The following is a 16,705-nucleotide window of genomic DNA, read 5'->3' as shown; positions in this document are numbered from 1 at the left end:
TTTCATAACCACCAAGTCAGCTCAGTGTTCCTGGTGTAATAGTCTTGTGCAGTCTTGTTCATAATAATTATTGCATCTTCAATAACAACAGTACTTCACGTACCACTTATTTCTCTCACGGGTGTCCTGAGCTTGTCCTTGAACAGGTTTTAAGGGCTACCTTCATGTCCTTTACATTAGTATAAATTTGTTCCATATGCAAATAAATTTTTTAAGTTACCCTGTTCATTTAATCATCATTGCAATGCATATTAAAATATTACACTGCCCTGTAATTTAGAGTGGTGGATTACACTTCCAAATTTGAGATGATACTGTATGTCAGCTCTGACTGTGCAGATTTAAGCAGAAAGGTGAAAATTTGTTGTTGTGGTACGAGTACATCACACAATTTTTTTTAAAAAAAGCTACCACCAGTATAACTACTTTGCCTTATGGTCTTAAACAGATCAGGTTTTTATCAAGCACTTATTTTGAATCAGGTCATTACAAGTTTCAGTTTATGAGTGGATCCTTCGCATAGCCATTATTAATTTTGGATATTTCATTTTCTGTCAAAAGAGGGGGAAACTGTATTCGAAGTGTAGATACACTCTGCAATGGGTTTTGATAAATTACTTTGCTGCTAATGAGGAATAAATAAACTGTGTGCAATACTATCTAGAAATACAGAAATATTTCACTGGTCAATATTTCGGCAGTTGTAGCTTGTTCGTTGTCTGTGATGTTTATGTTGAGTGATGCTATTGAATAATGTTCAAAAATTGTTTGAACAGTTGAAAAACCAAATACGGTACAGGGTTCTTCATCTTTTTACTGTCAGTGTCTTCATAAATATCCAGTTCTGAACAAAATACATTGTTTAAGGTACTGGAGCTTTCTTTGCAGGTGAAGATGAACATGTAACCCTCTCAATGTCTCTTGTGTGAATGCATAAAATCAGCTACTGTTAAAGGAATGTTATCGCATATTTTTTTGCCTGTATATAATTTGCCTCACCGAGCACTTAATATTATTGTGTCAAGTGTTTGCAATGAATAGCAGTGAGAATGTGAGCATAATTACAAGTAACTGAACAGAGGAGGTCACAGACCTCCTTTTTGACCTTCTGTTTCACTTATCAGATGAGGTGTAGAAGCGGTGATAATCACAGAATTTTCAAACTCCATGGTTTTTCAGCATTTATCAGTTCGCTCTCAATGACAGTTTGTCAACTCCTCAGTTCAGTGTTTTAAAAAAAGAATGATTTTGTGTACGTTGCTGATTCTGAGCGTAACAAATTGAGCAACATGTCTTCCAGATCGAACTATCATGTAATGGAGATGCAATGAAGGGGGTATGGAGTAGCTTCACATACACATTTACACCCGGAGACATGTGCATGTACAGCTTGTTAAGTAATAATTACAATCTACCTGTGAATTGTACTGAGGTGAAAATGAGTTGTGCCCCATGAAAAATGTCTGCAGTGAAAGATTTTACATTGGGAGAAGTATGAAATAACTTTTAGTGAAAAATGTCAGTGAATTGTTGATTTGAAGATTTGACCTGAGGATTTCAACAGTGAAGAGCTCTGTCTCTGACAGTTACTGATTTGGCACAGTAATAATGGTTTTCCAAATACAATCAGCGAGGGCTCTCCAACCCCTCTTTTCTGCGGGCATTTTACATCTCATTTACCTCCGGTGGTACTGACTTTGCAAAAGGCATGCCCTGTAAATGGTACAGCTTCAGCTATTGCAAAACACTGCACACTGAATGTACATGTTCCAAGATGTGCTGCTATATTTGAATGCTTTATTGTCTACTTTGCATTCATTTACTTGTGTTTCTGTCATTGTGAAAAGGTCCATGCTGTTGTTCATAAGATGGTTCTTAAGAGGTCCTTCTTGGCAGTTAGAGCTCTGGCATTCCTTTCTGTCAGTTCCTTTCTAGTAGATTTGGCTGCATTGTTGCTATACACTCAACTGGCTCCAAAAGAGACCAGAAGTAATCTCTCCCCTGCAACAGATTGGAATTAATTTGCCATCAGTTAATAATGTACAGGAAAATATAAGTTTTCTAACTTCCAACACTACTCGCATGAAGCTCTTCAAAATCTATATAAATGTACAAGGAAAAATATCTGTCTATATATAGTTATTTTTGTCGCTTTTGTAAATTTCCACTTGTAAAAAGATACTCACGGATCATTGACAGTACTATTACTGATATATAAAATATAGAAAATAATTATTTAGTATAAAATTGCCGTTATAAAATCCAATCTGAAGTTCAGTATCTTAGTGGATGTTTTTATTTCTCACATAATTAAATGATTGTTCTTTGACCTTGTTGAAGGTGTCTTCTATGTCTTTAATTTAGGCTTCAAATTTTATGAGCTATACGGTTACTGTAGAAGTAACCTATTCACCTGTTTAATAAAATAAATTCCACAAATATTTTGGTGCTTCTTGGAGGTGATCAGGTATGAATACTGACGTTGGAAGTTCTGTCTTGATGTTGTACAGCACAGTTATTTTTGACAGGCCAGGTGTACTAGACTAAAGACTTCATCATCATGACTGGAATTTGAAAAAAAATTTAATTGAATTATAACATGTACAGTAGCCACTGTAATTCATGTTTTTGGAACGGTGGGGGTCAGTGTGGACCTTACATGTATTTTCTGTACATGGAACCCCAGTATTACTGGGGTTATGAGATCAATAATTGTGTTATCAGGTCATTAATTATGTTATGAGATGATAGGTCACTCTTTCATGTATAAAGTTTACTGTAGAAGTTGTTGCCTTAGTGCCTGTTGTTGCCTATAAAACTGATGTGGGTATAGTTATAATAGTTGCAGTGAGATGAGGAAAAGAATACTGTAGAGGAAAATGATATGAGAGAATGCATGCATACACTACAAAAATAATTTTCTTCAAAGAGAAGTTTCGTCCTTACTGGATTATCGGTTTTAAAGAAAGAATGCATTAAATTAATCTTCTAAAATTTTGCATAATCCTGAGGATATTTTCTTATGTCACTCCTTTTTTTTCTTATTTCAGGATGCACGTCTTCCTGAAGTAAAAATCTTTAGACAAATGGGAGTTACATATGAAACCTTTTATGAAGAACTTAATTGTATACATTCCTATATTGATATCATCTTAATATGAAAATAAGAAAATATTTTTGCAGCGTACCGTTCACTCACATAAGTTATTAAGTGGATCTATAACCAATTGTGTACAGTAGGAAAATAGGATGAAACATGACCAGGGTACTTGTAGTGGCATGAAATGTGTTATATTTGTACCATGCGACTTAGATCAGTTGCAGTATCAAATATGACTGCTCAGTTCTTAGTGTCTGTACTTCCATTTTAATGACCCTGGGTAAAAACTTTCACCAGTCTACACTGTAGCATTATGCAAGCCCAACACTGCTGTAATACTACAAAGTGCATGATCCTCTTGAGGAAATAATATATCATCCAACACCCCCTATAATATCAGCCACGCTATAGGCAGTGAAGGAGAGTGGGACCCCATGGTTAAGGATAAAAGCTGGTGCTTGCATTCTGCAATTCATGCTAACCACACCATGTTAACATCTGGGTTGAGTAATGATTAGGAAGACACAGCAGAGTGATCCGTGAGTGTCTTTTCAACATGAGATATATAAGCAGTTTTTGTATTGCAATAACACTGTACAGTCAGCTTGTAATACCTACAAGTAAAGCATGTATTTTAAGCTTTTTAATAAACATTACAAATGTACATATATACATAAAACACCAACTGTTGATTTTACTTGTATATTGGCATGCAGTATAGTTGCTCAAAGGCTGTATATATGGCTAACCACTGTATTAAGGGATACACTTGAAATCACAAAATAATGGGCTGAGTCGTCTAAAATAATAACGCTGTGCAATGCATTTTTGTGCCTTTTCTATTCATGTATGTAATCTAGACAATCTTGAAAAGCTTGTATACAACCAAAATGTCATTAAAGGATTTGGGGAGGACTTTAAAAGTGTTGTGTTTACTTGTGTTCATTCAATACATTTCAATACATCTTTCAGTTTCACTTTATTATTTGTTACTGAGAACCTGAAGAACGGCAGGAACTCGCTGGAAATTAAATAGCTGACATTGTCTTGTGTTTTAAATTACTGTGTTTGTCATATTTACTGTAACTTGGTGTATGCATAATATTGACATAATTTTCTGCATATTCCTGCTATTCAGTATGCCTTTATACAATTTAATGATCGTGAGCCTGAATTCTCTCCGAGTTTTAATGATGAAAACATTAAATCACTGTCTGTATGCGGAAATTAGTTCAATAATAATTGTACAATAAACATAAGAGCCTAGACAGAATCACTGTGTCATTAGCAACATATTATACAATGCTAGACCCCTACTGGGAGGGGTCTGTCCTCTAGTATATAAGAATCTGACCATATTAATTAAAAATGTCTGAAGTATAATATAGCATATTGTTAGATTACATGCAGTAGTAATAGCTTGCTCAAAACGTTTAATGCTGTGTATCAAAATACAGAAGAATGTGAGAAAACTGTAAAGGGCAGCAAAACAAAAAAGTACTGCTGACAAATGCATAGCAGAAAACGGAGCAGGATTTGCTTAGTGCTTCGTAATATATTGGTTTTTAATTCTTTACAAATATTTAACAGGTATATTTTCTGCATTCGGTTTCTTTGGGAGGTCACATTTGTGTTGCAGTGGGATAAGTAACTGGTTTCTCTTGTGTTGCTTTCCTTTAGGTTTTGCCAATCAAACACTTTGAGCAGAATGGCGTACCTTTGCCGGTGCCTTCTAGTCTGCCGTCAGACTTCAGAACAAAGGACCAGGCTGCTGAAAAGGATGTGTTTCAAGTTCTTCCCCAGCTGCGGGTGAAACGGGTGGACTTCCTAACTGCTGTGCTAACCAGCGTCCTGCCGCATTATCATGACCTTGCCGCTCGGTCTCTCGAGCACAAGGATGAAGACAAGGCCGACTTTCCCGAGAGCGAGTCAAGCAGCGAGGCCAGCCAGGATGGGGCCCCTTCCACCCTCATGGCAGATGAACAGAAGGAATCAAAGGGCCCAGCGTCCACTGTTGAAGCAGACCTGGAGCTAGAGGAGGCCACCAAAACTCTCGTACTGTTTTCTCCTGGGGACATGAGGAAGTCCATAGTCACTGGGGACTTGGCCCCTGAAGTAGACCTGGGAATGATGGCCACTGTCACCCCCCAGAGTGAGAAGCCTCAGCCTATGGGAAGCCAGCTGGATGTTTCCGAGCCTGGGACTCTGTCCTCTGTACTGAAGTCGGAACCAAAGCCCCTGATTGCTGCCACATCTGCATCCTCCCCGTTCACCAAAGTTGAGCGCACTTTTGTCCACATCGCTGAGACTTCCCACTTAAACGTCATGTCTTCCAGTGAGCAGCCAGTAAAGCATTATGACCATGAGCTCTTTAGTGCAATGGAGGAGCCCTTAGCAGATAGAGAAGTCCCAGAGAGAGAGATGACAAGGACTAGGGACATAAGCTACACAGAGAAAGAGATAGAGAGAAGAAGTTCAGTCCGGGCAGCTGCTCAGTCAGAAACAACTGATCAAAGCCCTCCAGAAGAACTTCAAATCCAGAACGGTCTTGATGTGTCCACTGAAAATGAATCTGAGCTCAAACCAGAGGATGTCCCTACTCTTGTTCCCATGGAGTCTGAGCACATCCTGGTAGAGGTATCTCCTGTAGTTGACCACAGTACCCCACCAGATGTACTGAAAGAGGAGGTGCTAGTGGTGGAGGGATCAGCCAAGCCCACAGGCAACCCAGAATCAAGCAAACCACCGAGGGCAAGACACAAAAGTCGCATACCAGTTTTGGTCTCTGAAGAAGACACGGGTTCTGATAATTCGGCTTCCGTCTCCTCCAAAGATCGACTCCGTAGACGGCTAAAGCAGCAGGACCTAGCTCGCTTAGTTCTGGACAAGCGCCAGGGACACTTGATGAGGCTGGCCTCGGGGACCTCGTCGTCCGCCTCTTCAGAGGAAGACAGGCGGAGAACTTCAGAGACTCTGTCAGCTACTGGCTCTGAAGAAGATACACATGACTTGGAGGACTCCGTCGGCAGAAAGGTTTGTGGTCCGAAACCAAAAGTCCTAGACAGAGAGCAAGGAGGCAGGCGGTCACAGAGCAGGATCCCCCGTCCAGTCACGCCCATTAGGAGGCCCTCGGCCAATCTGGTGGCTGCCGTTCCTTCTCCTCTCTCCCTCATGGCATCCAGTGCTCACAAATCCACATCCTCAGTAGTAAACCGGTAAGTGTGATAATACCTGATATGTATTACATGATGAGATGCAAATATTCACAACAGGTACATTAAAATGAGATTAAAGAATAACTATAATGTGGACTTTTACCTTATTCATCATTTTGGTTAAGTCAGTGCCACACAGTATATTAAAAATTTATTATAATATCATTTTTCACAGTTACATTTAACTCTACTGTCTGGTGGTTTAGAACATTGAAAAATAAGAAAATGTGCACTGCCAACTAGCATGGGTTTTTAAATGGAGTAAGCCAGGTACAGTATCTGGTGTGTGATTAAACCAGCAAGCGCAGTCTTGAATATCCACATTGTCCTGTGAAAGGAAATTAGGACCCAGATGGCTGCTGTGGCCGCTTAAAGTGACCATCCAGAAGATGTTCCTTCTTCCCAATGGAGACTTGGCTGATTGATAAGACAATGATTTAGTTTCATGTATCCTTTACCAAAACTATAACTGAGCCCAGTAATGCTCAAGCAATGTAGACTTTACCTATGCAACGTGTGGTTTACTCCTACACTATAAGAAAGCATGTCAGAAGACCGAATATCATAAGAATCAAGGTGTTTAAAACTTCATTACCAACATTATCACCAATCATGGTCATGTGACTGAAATGCTGTACTTTATCTGCTCTCATTCACTCAATATAATTCCTGTATTAGTTTAGTTAGTTAGTTAATTTATTTCCTTAGTAACAACTTAGCTGCAATTTTCAGTTGGCTATAGTTTTGATTATCAAAACTGAATGAAACTGAAACCTTTCCTCTGTATCTGGCCTACTCTTACCCAACACATGTTAGCCAGCCCTATCTTGTCAAATGTTCCATGCCACAGTACATTGGGGTCACAGATGTAGATATGCTTATTCAGCCTATTGACATCACACCCTATACGCACCTTTTGTCAAAAGTGCACATAGTCAGTTTGGTGGTGCATTTGAAACAAGCTTCACCAATGCGTAGTGCCGAACAGCAATTTTGATAGCTTTATGTAGGGAACTTGAATTTCTGCACAGTACCCAGGAACATGGAAACAGGAAATCACTGCTGGTTTTCCTCTACCATTTTAGGCATCAACCACAGAAGAACACCGTGAACATTCATTACAGCCAGAGATCAAGGCCAGTGCAGCCACACCCCAGCCCAGCTGCACACTGTGGCAGCCCGCGCAGGCCACTGCGGTGTGTGTTCCGCACTCCCTCGGCTCTGTCCTCGCGCAGTTTGAGCGCCTCCCCTCGCACCTACTCCGCCGCCCGAACAGACAGCCCCTCCCCCCAGCGTCAGCAGCCGTCAGTCACGGAGGTGCGCCGACAGCTGATATCCTTCCGGGCCAACATGGCTCTCCCTCTGAAGCTCAAAGCCCAGGCGGGTAGCCCTGTGGAGGACTGCGTATCACAGCCAACTGAGAAGCCCGGGCGGAAAATCAGGCTGCAGCCACAAATCCCGCCCACCAAGGGGAGACGAGAAGCTGCCGAGGTCAGGGTCACAGCCAGATAGTAACTCAGACTCTCTAGACATCAGTGCCCTATGGTAAAGTCATGCTTCTCTGTCTACTTAAGAATAATAAATTGCCTCAAGGTATCAGCCCCAGGCTAAAAAAACTGCTTTCAGTTTCTTTTTCATCCTACCATCCTACGCCAGCTTTAATCCAAGTCCTCAGCTAACTGTTAGCCAGTAAGACCTAAAAATGTCATACAGTTTGACACATTGCTAGTTAGCCACAAATTAGAATTTGCCCTTACAAATATGATATGTTCAAATAGAAAACCTAAAAGATAAAGAATGATTTTGAATTAATGTGAAACTCTAGGGAGTATATAAGAACATATAACTACTATTGCAACGTTGTATGTTAATTTATGTGTATATTGTAGAAAACATTAATCGTCATTTTCGATATTCTGCAATGTATGGATATACTCGCAAACATGAAGGTTGGAATAATTTATATTTTCTAATATATTCTCTGCCATATATTTTTACATACACTGAAATATATTCCATTTTTCATGTGATAGTCAAATGTATAACAACATATATTAGTTTTTATAGGAATAAAGAGTAATAACAATAATATGTGAATATGATTAAAAAACCTGTGACTTTAGGACAAGAAAAAAACATTGTTTCATTGATGAGAGCTTCCAGTACCAACAATAAAAAAGTGATTAAATGTGCTACCATGGTGCTATATGCTTATCCTTCTCTCATCAATCAGTAGATTTTATACCGGCCACCTCTAATGATCTTTCACATTAAATGTTTTTGAATGTGAATAACTCCAAGCTTTAGTACCAGCTTCATATAAATCCTGAGATTTTGACAGCAACTCTTAAAACATACTTGAAACTTCAAATTGTGGTTGAAATGTTCTTGTAATATTTGTACTTTTTAACTAAATGGCTATTAATTACTTTGTACTGACAGTACTGAAAGTAACATAATTATCCACATAAATGATCAATCTTTTCAGATCTAAATGTACAAATGAATTATTTAGAAGGTCATGTCTGTTTTTATCTCAGACTTAAAAACATATGAAGATTTATAAAATCATCCCCAAATTTAGGCATAATTGTTCCTAATAAAGTGTAAAGTATGTTTTTGTTGTATATTCTAATATTCTAATATTTATTCCAATTTATTCCTGTATGAGGTGCACTTTTGTTCTCATTTTGGCCGCATTTGAGTAATTTGAGTTGCTCAAATCGTGTTACGAAATGACATTATGTTTAACGCGCAGAGGTCATCATTATATTGAAATTGTAGTCATATATTGCAATAAAGAATTAAAGAGGAACAGGAAAAACAGGAGCTTTATCAGAGCAGAATGATGTGCTTATAAATTTGATCTGATCATGGACAGTTTGTCTGGTGTTTAAATGAATGCAGATGGTCTGAAAGCATTTATTTGGTCTGGGGAGACAGTATATGTATGAATATGGGCATGAGGACCTGAAGCACTGACAGTGCCCTAAATCCCCCTGTCAGCCTGTGAAAATGGGCATGTCTTTTAAAATGCTAGGTTTGATGTTTAATAGTATTTTAAAGTCTGTATATAAAACGATTATTTCTTGAGAGGAAACATCTTTATTTTTATCTGGTAAAACAAACAAAACAAAGATGTATAAAATTCTTTATTTAACTCTTTTTTTTAAAGGCATTTGGGTAACATACCACTCTTGACAAAGCACGGACCAAATGGGCCAGCCTTAGAAAGTGTAATACACATTATCCCTCACTCAGAGAGGCAGCTGCCATTGATGTTATGACTCATGAATCGTGGAAGTTCTTTTGATTAAATGAGACAGAGTGGTGGGTGGATGAAGCATAAAATTACTCAGCAGGGAACAAAAGTGAAATTAAATGTGCGCAAAAAAGAGTTCCACATTTATTCTGGAGGAGACAGGAGGGGATGGTGAGCATAGAGAGGACAGCGCAAAATAACTCTGCTAACAGGTACTGAAATGAAAGGAAGAGAGGCAATTCAGATATTTCACATTTAGCCATCATACTTCCATGAGAAATCTCAGACTTAGTTCTGTTATTGTGTACATTCTGTATGATGAATGAGAGACTATGGAAAGCCATCAAGTGCCACTCAGTTTCATGCCAGAAACCACAGCCTCAGGCCATCTCCATATGTATTTACCATTTAGAGTCATTTACAAAGATTCAGCTGTGATGACATCGATGCTAATTTGAATTAAACAGAGAAGATGTATAGGCAGCCAGTGCCAAAACAGATCTACCACAGAGCTGCTCGATTCATCGTTTCTGGAAGTGTCAAAAATGTGTGCATGAACCTCAGATCAGCTCAGCTGTAATAAAACCACAGTGATGTCTTACTGTCGGATATGGATGTGCAGTTGATTGATACTGACATTTTTTTTGATGAGAGATGTATGGCATACCCTGTTCATTGTGAGAGGCAGAACTGTCACTGTACCTTTGCTTTCATTCCCCTAAAACATCATTTTTGCCTATGCAGTGTTGACTTGTCTCTTCACTGTACACTTCTGTTTCACACCGGATAGGTTAGACATTAAAACAGGTACAGAAATTCATATAAATTAAGTTCAATTATTTACTCATAACAAATACGGTTATTAAGAAGGCTCAAATTAATCTGTAACAGACCACAGAAAACTGTGCCATGTGTGTATTTCTTGCATAAATATCTGCCTGTGACAATCTTATGAAACTTGCTAAAAATTTGCAGTCCACATTTGCTCTGTCCAAATCCTCTTAAATATTTTTGTGAAGACCACAGAAACCATTTGCTTCCCCATCAGGAATTTATTGATCTTGGAAAAATTACTCTCTTATTTTGAGACCTAGGACTTACAAGGTTTCTGCTCATTCACAACAGATTGGACCAGATGAGACCAGACATTGAAGTAACTGCTGACCTCACACTAGCTTTGTAATCCAGTTAGGGAACATGCACCTCCATCACTGACCTTTAATATAACAGCAGCTGAGATCCCACTGCTTCCTTTTTAATAACCTGCTTTATAAAAATATGTCTCATCACCCTGCAACTGTGTACCATTTTTTAAGTTAATTTAATAATAAACCTCTTGGTGCTCATTGCCATTTCATAAGGTAATATGTCCGAGCGGAGACAACTTAACCTTGTTTTCTCATTACTTCTGTGCTCATGAGCACCAGTGAATGGACACAAGGAAAATGTCCCTACCATTTAATTGAAATTAGACTAAAAGGTGTCTTTTTAAAGTAGTAATGGGGAAGAGAGCCTCTGTCTCTGTCCATGATACATTTAATAGTCTTTTGCTTAGCTGGAACCCTTCTCTACAGTGACAGAGCTTACATACTTTTGGTTTGCAAAGATCGATGCTTTCAAAAGCAATTCAAGTCAAGTACTTTGCTCTAGCACTGAGCAGCTGTTTTACCTGCTGCTTAGGTTGTATGTGGTGTAGAATCTGTCATTCATGTCATTGCACAACAACACCACATTGCTACAGGGAAATACCCAAACTAGAAGGCGGCTTGGCATCAGCCCTGATGGGTTGTCTTAGGCTCCGGAATGAGTGATATTATTAATGACACACTTATTTCACTTATCTGAATTTGTTCTCCTTTGCTGTGTGGATTAAGGTATTATTATTTTTTTTTTTTGTTTTGGTTCATAAAAGTCAGTGATTGACTGCACATGGTAGCTCCACTCTTAATGAGTTTCATAAAGCCTTGTCTTTCTGACTCCAAGATCCATCCGAGATTAGTGTGGTTCACATCTATTGTACAAAGGTGTTGCTTTTAAGCAGTACATCTTTTGAACACTGTTTATGCTCTTTAACTAACAATTTTTAACAACATAAACTTTAATTATGCGGCAATGTTTTGATCCACATGGCTCTTTGTTTGGATATACCTGTCAGCTCAGCACCTAACTACATTGGCACGTGTGAATTTTGCAAAGATTGGGAAGCTAATTGTTGCAATGGGGCCTTCGCTGGTGTGCACATCTCTGTGTTTGGTAATTGTTTCATTTTGTAGCCAAACCAGATATTACTTGTGGGTCTTAATTCTGTGAAAGTATTTTCAGGTGCATAGTAATGTTTTCTTAAGGTGCCATGAGTATTTCCAATACATAAACAAAAGGGCCTTGTAAACGACATATTTTCAGATTAATCATTAGACTGCTGAACACTTGTTAATGGGGCCATGTGAATATATAGCATTATCATACACATTATAATGTGTAACACAGAGGTACAACATGGTGGTATATTTGAAGTATCAATTATATTTTATCCATTCCATATTAAATTGTAGACATATGATTTCATACTGAAAAAGTCAGTCCAATAATGTTGACCTTACAAACATTTGTTTTTAGTTTGGCTCTATGGAAAATTCACATGACAAAACTTTGGATTAGAATGTAAATCCATTTGTGATGTAGGTTAAATGCATCAGCAGCAATGCTCAGGAAATAGCATTGTCATTTGTCAAAGATTCAGCAGCTAATTGCTGGAAAACATGTCAATTGCAGTGTGCACATTTTGAACCTTGATGGCTCATTTGACAGGCCTGTGACAGTTATTCCTGTTGGTGTAAGGAGAATGGAAGCTTCAGTATTCATATACCTATCTCCAGGAATGTAGGATTGAGGTGGTGGTATTGCTTTATTCCTATAGCACTTTTGCACAGAATTATGAACACATATTCCTTAATAACTCCAACAATTAAGCTGCAGGTCACTGCTTGTATATCCTCATGTTCCTGCCATTCTACTACTGTACTATTTCCTCAAAGTGGAAAATTTTGTGATAACATTATCTGTTAGCTTGGCACTACTAGTATAACCACCAACCTATATAGACCAATGTTAACCCAAGTAGAAAGTCACATTTTTCATACATCCTCGTTTGAACAATTTTACAAAATAAAAATAATTGTTAACTGTGTCAACTGAAAAAAAAAACATTGTAATTATGCCAGGAAATTATTGGTATTCTCTCTTGATAAATCCTCTAATCCCTTGAATTGAATTTAAGTGCATGTTGACCCTGTCTGTTGCAAATGTAGAATTTCTACTGATCTGAAGTCATGGAAGTGCTGTGATGTGACCTGTTGCTGAATGAAATTTGCTTTGTGTCTATTTAGCTCACAATTGTAACTGGGATCTTTGTGGTGGACATGTGAATAAGTAAATGAAATGTGACTAAAAAACTCAGATATACACATTCACAGACATTGGGGGGACATGTAACGAAGGAAGGACCAAACAAATCCAATGCTAGCCCACAATCAGTGTGCCATGTCAGATTACCAACAGTCTAGTGTAGATCCCTTATGACATCATGTAACTTATGTGCACTTTGACAGTGGATCTGGAGAGCTTTCATTGAAAGAGCAGTCAGAAAGGCAAAAGCAGCTGATGACACCGTGGCAGAAATGACCTCTTCATCATTTCATTTACTAATCTAACAAAAATCTGTTAACATGGAACCAGCAGGGTACTTTAAAAAATTATAATTATAATTCTATCATTAGCAACAGTTTGGACATCTCACTCCAATAGCTTTCTACCTGTTGTTTTGCTTCCAAAAAACAAACACAAATGCAGTACTGTTTTCCTAGGGGTTGGTTCAATAAGTGTTCCTAAGCTAAAGCGAAAGTCAAAACAGCCACAAATACTTGCAATTTAAATGATGCTAGTAATACACAGTATTTTTCCAAATCAAATAATGAATGGCTATCTAAGTTATCACAAGAAATAAAATAGCTTCTCTGTTGACTTTAACTTAACTTGCCCTGGCTTCAGTGCTTCATTTGAAACAATGCTGCACCATTGTAAGGAACCAATGTTACTCCTCCACTAGCTACCTGAACACAATGAGGGACAGTCATAGGAGTAGTGAGTGTTCTTCTATTATCTCCTGCCTGCTTAACTTTGGATCTCCCATTGGTAAGACAGTGTGTTGAATTTTGTCATCTGTGTCCTTGAACTAGCACAAAGTATATCCAGAGTCAAAGAAAAAGGAAGGATTGGGACATGGCATAAAGTCCATGGGTGACTAAGCGTGCACATTTTAGCTTTTTTGAAGCTGCAACATAATGTTTACACATTGCAGATAGAATTTAAATGGAACTAACCTGCATGGCAAATAATAACTGGCCATTTAAGAAATGGCATGTATCATAAATATTGGACAAATTTGTGAGGACTCTATTACCGGAGTATATGTTTGTTCTTTTTTCATGGATCACTGTTTGTAAAAAAAAAAAAAAGCAGCCATCATTTGTTATTCAACAGTAATTACAGACCCATGCTATTAAAAGCCTGCACATCTTTTCAGTTATTTGCCTGTTTTTGTCCTAACATAAGGAAGCATTTCACCAAGTGGGAATCAACTTCATAAAATTTTCTGAGATTTGAAGTTCAGTATTTATTTCATACATTTCCAACTGTTATGTATGCAGCATGTCAATGAGACATTAAATACCTGTTTGTGTAGAGTAATATTAACACATGCAGTACATAGTTGTTCAAAGTTCTGAGATCTGTAATATTAAGGATATTTCTTCCAAAATTCCATGATCTCTAAAGAGGAAATGAAAAACTGTGACTGGTGGAAATGGCAGCATGGCCTGGAGAGGTTTGCTTCAAGCAGACCTTCCCATGTGTACATGAAAGCATGTGAAAGGGGTTCTGCTGATAACAAAGGGATGAACTGTCCTCCACAAGAAGAATGGGATGCTGCTCTCTAGCCAGAGGTAAAACTGAAGTCCCTGGCAGACATAAATCCAGACCAAAATAAAAGCTTACCCCTAAATTAAAAGGAGAATTTCTTTAAGCAAACATTCCAGTCACAGCGTCTCAGCGGTGTTTGGTAAGTATTCTGTAAGGTGTTGTTTACCTTTTCAACTGCCTTTATTCAACTTTTCATGTATGAAAATGGTCACCTAGTTCATTGCGTGGACTATGTTCAAGCTGACATGTAAACATTTGTTTTGCTGTGTCCTGTTCATCAAAGTCATCTAAAGACCTGTGTACAAGGTAAATCCAATTGGATGACAAAGACTTCAATCCATGCAATTAACAATGGTTTAACCATTTCAAACAAACTGTCTTGTGCAACCTCCCTGACATGAGTATGAGTCATTTGTACAAATTACGTACAAATGATCAGTATCTGGAGAATTGAATACATGCTGTGGTGTTTGACATCCAGTAATTGAGATTCTAGCCATATTTGTTGTGCTAGTGCCCTGAGCTACTCTGTAGCTTTCCATCTACTTGAAATTCAGTACATGGAACCATACTTCAGCTGTGTTTGAGTTATAAATAAAACATGAATCATTATGATATTATAGACATTGTGACTGGAATATCGGGATATTTCCAATAGATCTGAATGTGAACTTGTCCTGTAAGCAATCTGACAAACACCACTTAAGACTGGCAATGAAAGGATTCCAAATTGTGTGAGCAAACATATGGTTAGGTTAGGTGAACTGGGTTATGTAACAGGAATGTTGGAATTTTCTGAGATAAAAGTTGTCAGTTAAGCTGTCAGTTATTTTGTTATTTCAGGTGTCTTTCTGGAACCATAACAAAAGTCCCTAAATGGAGAGGAAAATCTTTTCATAAACAACATTTTAAAGTTGCCTGGGGTTTGTCTAGTCCGATGTTTTGTACTAGAAGAGTATTCACACCACGTGTTTGACATCAGCTGTGTAAACATCTGGGAGGGAATCAGGTTCAACTTCAAGCTTTTTCCGAAACCATGCTGCAATGTACTACGCTTGTCCTCCTGTTTCTCACACACCCAGTGTAAAAAAGGTTTATCTAGTTTATCTACAGGTACATATAGCGCATCTTCATTGAATATAGTCTCAAACCTCTCCCTCTCTTTCTCCTTCACTAATGGAAGACAACTTCAACACACTTCATACTCGATATTGAGCTGTTGCTTGCATCATTGGACATTTTAACATACATGGATAGATACAACGGGGATGTGGAAGAATAATGTGAGTGTGAATGTCTACTGCTCACCCTGCTGTATAATATAGCAAGAGGCCCCTCCTGAAGGAGGAATCATAGTTGGCTGCTTGCTCCTGCAGTCTCCGCGCCCTACCACAAGGAAACCTGCGAACCAGAACCCGTTCGGAGCGGTTCTGTATAGTCAAAACAAAATGATAAAGAGAGAAGTCATGTTGGGTGTGTGTGTCCTGAGTCAAGTATGCTCTAGACGGAAAGTCCTATATAAGACAATGTTTCTAACTTTATAATAGAGTAGATTGCATCACCTGTCCAGCGTGCATGTGTTGACTCTCCCCGTATGGGCACAAGAATAAAGCTTTGCTCCTCTGAATCAGAACAACTGCTCCGCCTGACTTATTTCTTCAACAGGTGATGCGAAATTGCTATATGGTTTTAAATTATGGCAGTGAGAAGATGGACTTTTAGACCAGTTATTTTGAGTAACTGGATACCATATGTGAATATTGGTTGCTTTGTCTGAGCTGCTTTAAGTGCTTCGTTTTAGTGACTGCTATCTTGAAATGCACCCCCTGTGACTGATGTGTGCTGTATGAGTATTAGAACACACCACACTGTCTTTTAATAGCTCATTACGAGCTACAAAACGTGCAGTAAAGAATTTCCCAGTGTAGGAGTTCGAAAAATTTGTGGTAAAGCATTTTTCAGAGCATCCTGTAATGAAAAAAAAAACTGATTGGAGCTGGATGGAGGAGTCAGCGTTGTATTGTGCAAGTCTGAACGACCTATGATAAGGGGTGTACGCACTGTACTGTACATATGCATGTAACGCAGTGTCACATGTAAGAGAGAGATGAAATATGCTGAAGATGATCTGCTCAACCAATGCAACGCCAT

At 38.4% G+C, this 16,705-nt stretch overlaps 1 protein-coding gene across 6 annotated transcripts in view; it reads left to right on the top strand.

Annotated features, from left to right (window-relative positions):
- The window catches only part of ttbk1a (tau tubulin kinase 1a), a 49,590-nt gene extending 41,529 nt beyond the window's left edge, over nt 1-8,061 (top strand). For all 6 annotated transcript variants that reach the window (XM_036527209.1, XM_036527200.1, XM_036527237.1 and 3 more), the window contains 2 exons: nt 4,781-6,315; nt 7,401-8,061. In XM_036527209.1, the coding sequence (XP_036383102.1) occupies nt 4,781-6,315; nt 7,401-7,827 (1,962 nt within the window). In that variant the 3' untranslated portion in view covers nt 7,828-8,061. The remainder of the gene's footprint in view (nt 1-4,780; nt 6,316-7,400) is intronic.
- The last annotated feature ends 8,644 nt before the right edge of the window (nt 8,062-16,705 follow it).

The sequence above is a fragment of the Megalops cyprinoides genome, chromosome 1 (assembly GCF_013368585.1).
Source record: "Megalops cyprinoides isolate fMegCyp1 chromosome 1, fMegCyp1.pri, whole genome shotgun sequence".
Lineage (NCBI taxonomy): Eukaryota > Metazoa > Chordata > Actinopteri > Elopiformes > Megalopidae > Megalops > Megalops cyprinoides.
This window is presented reverse-complemented; position numbering and strand designations above follow the sequence as displayed.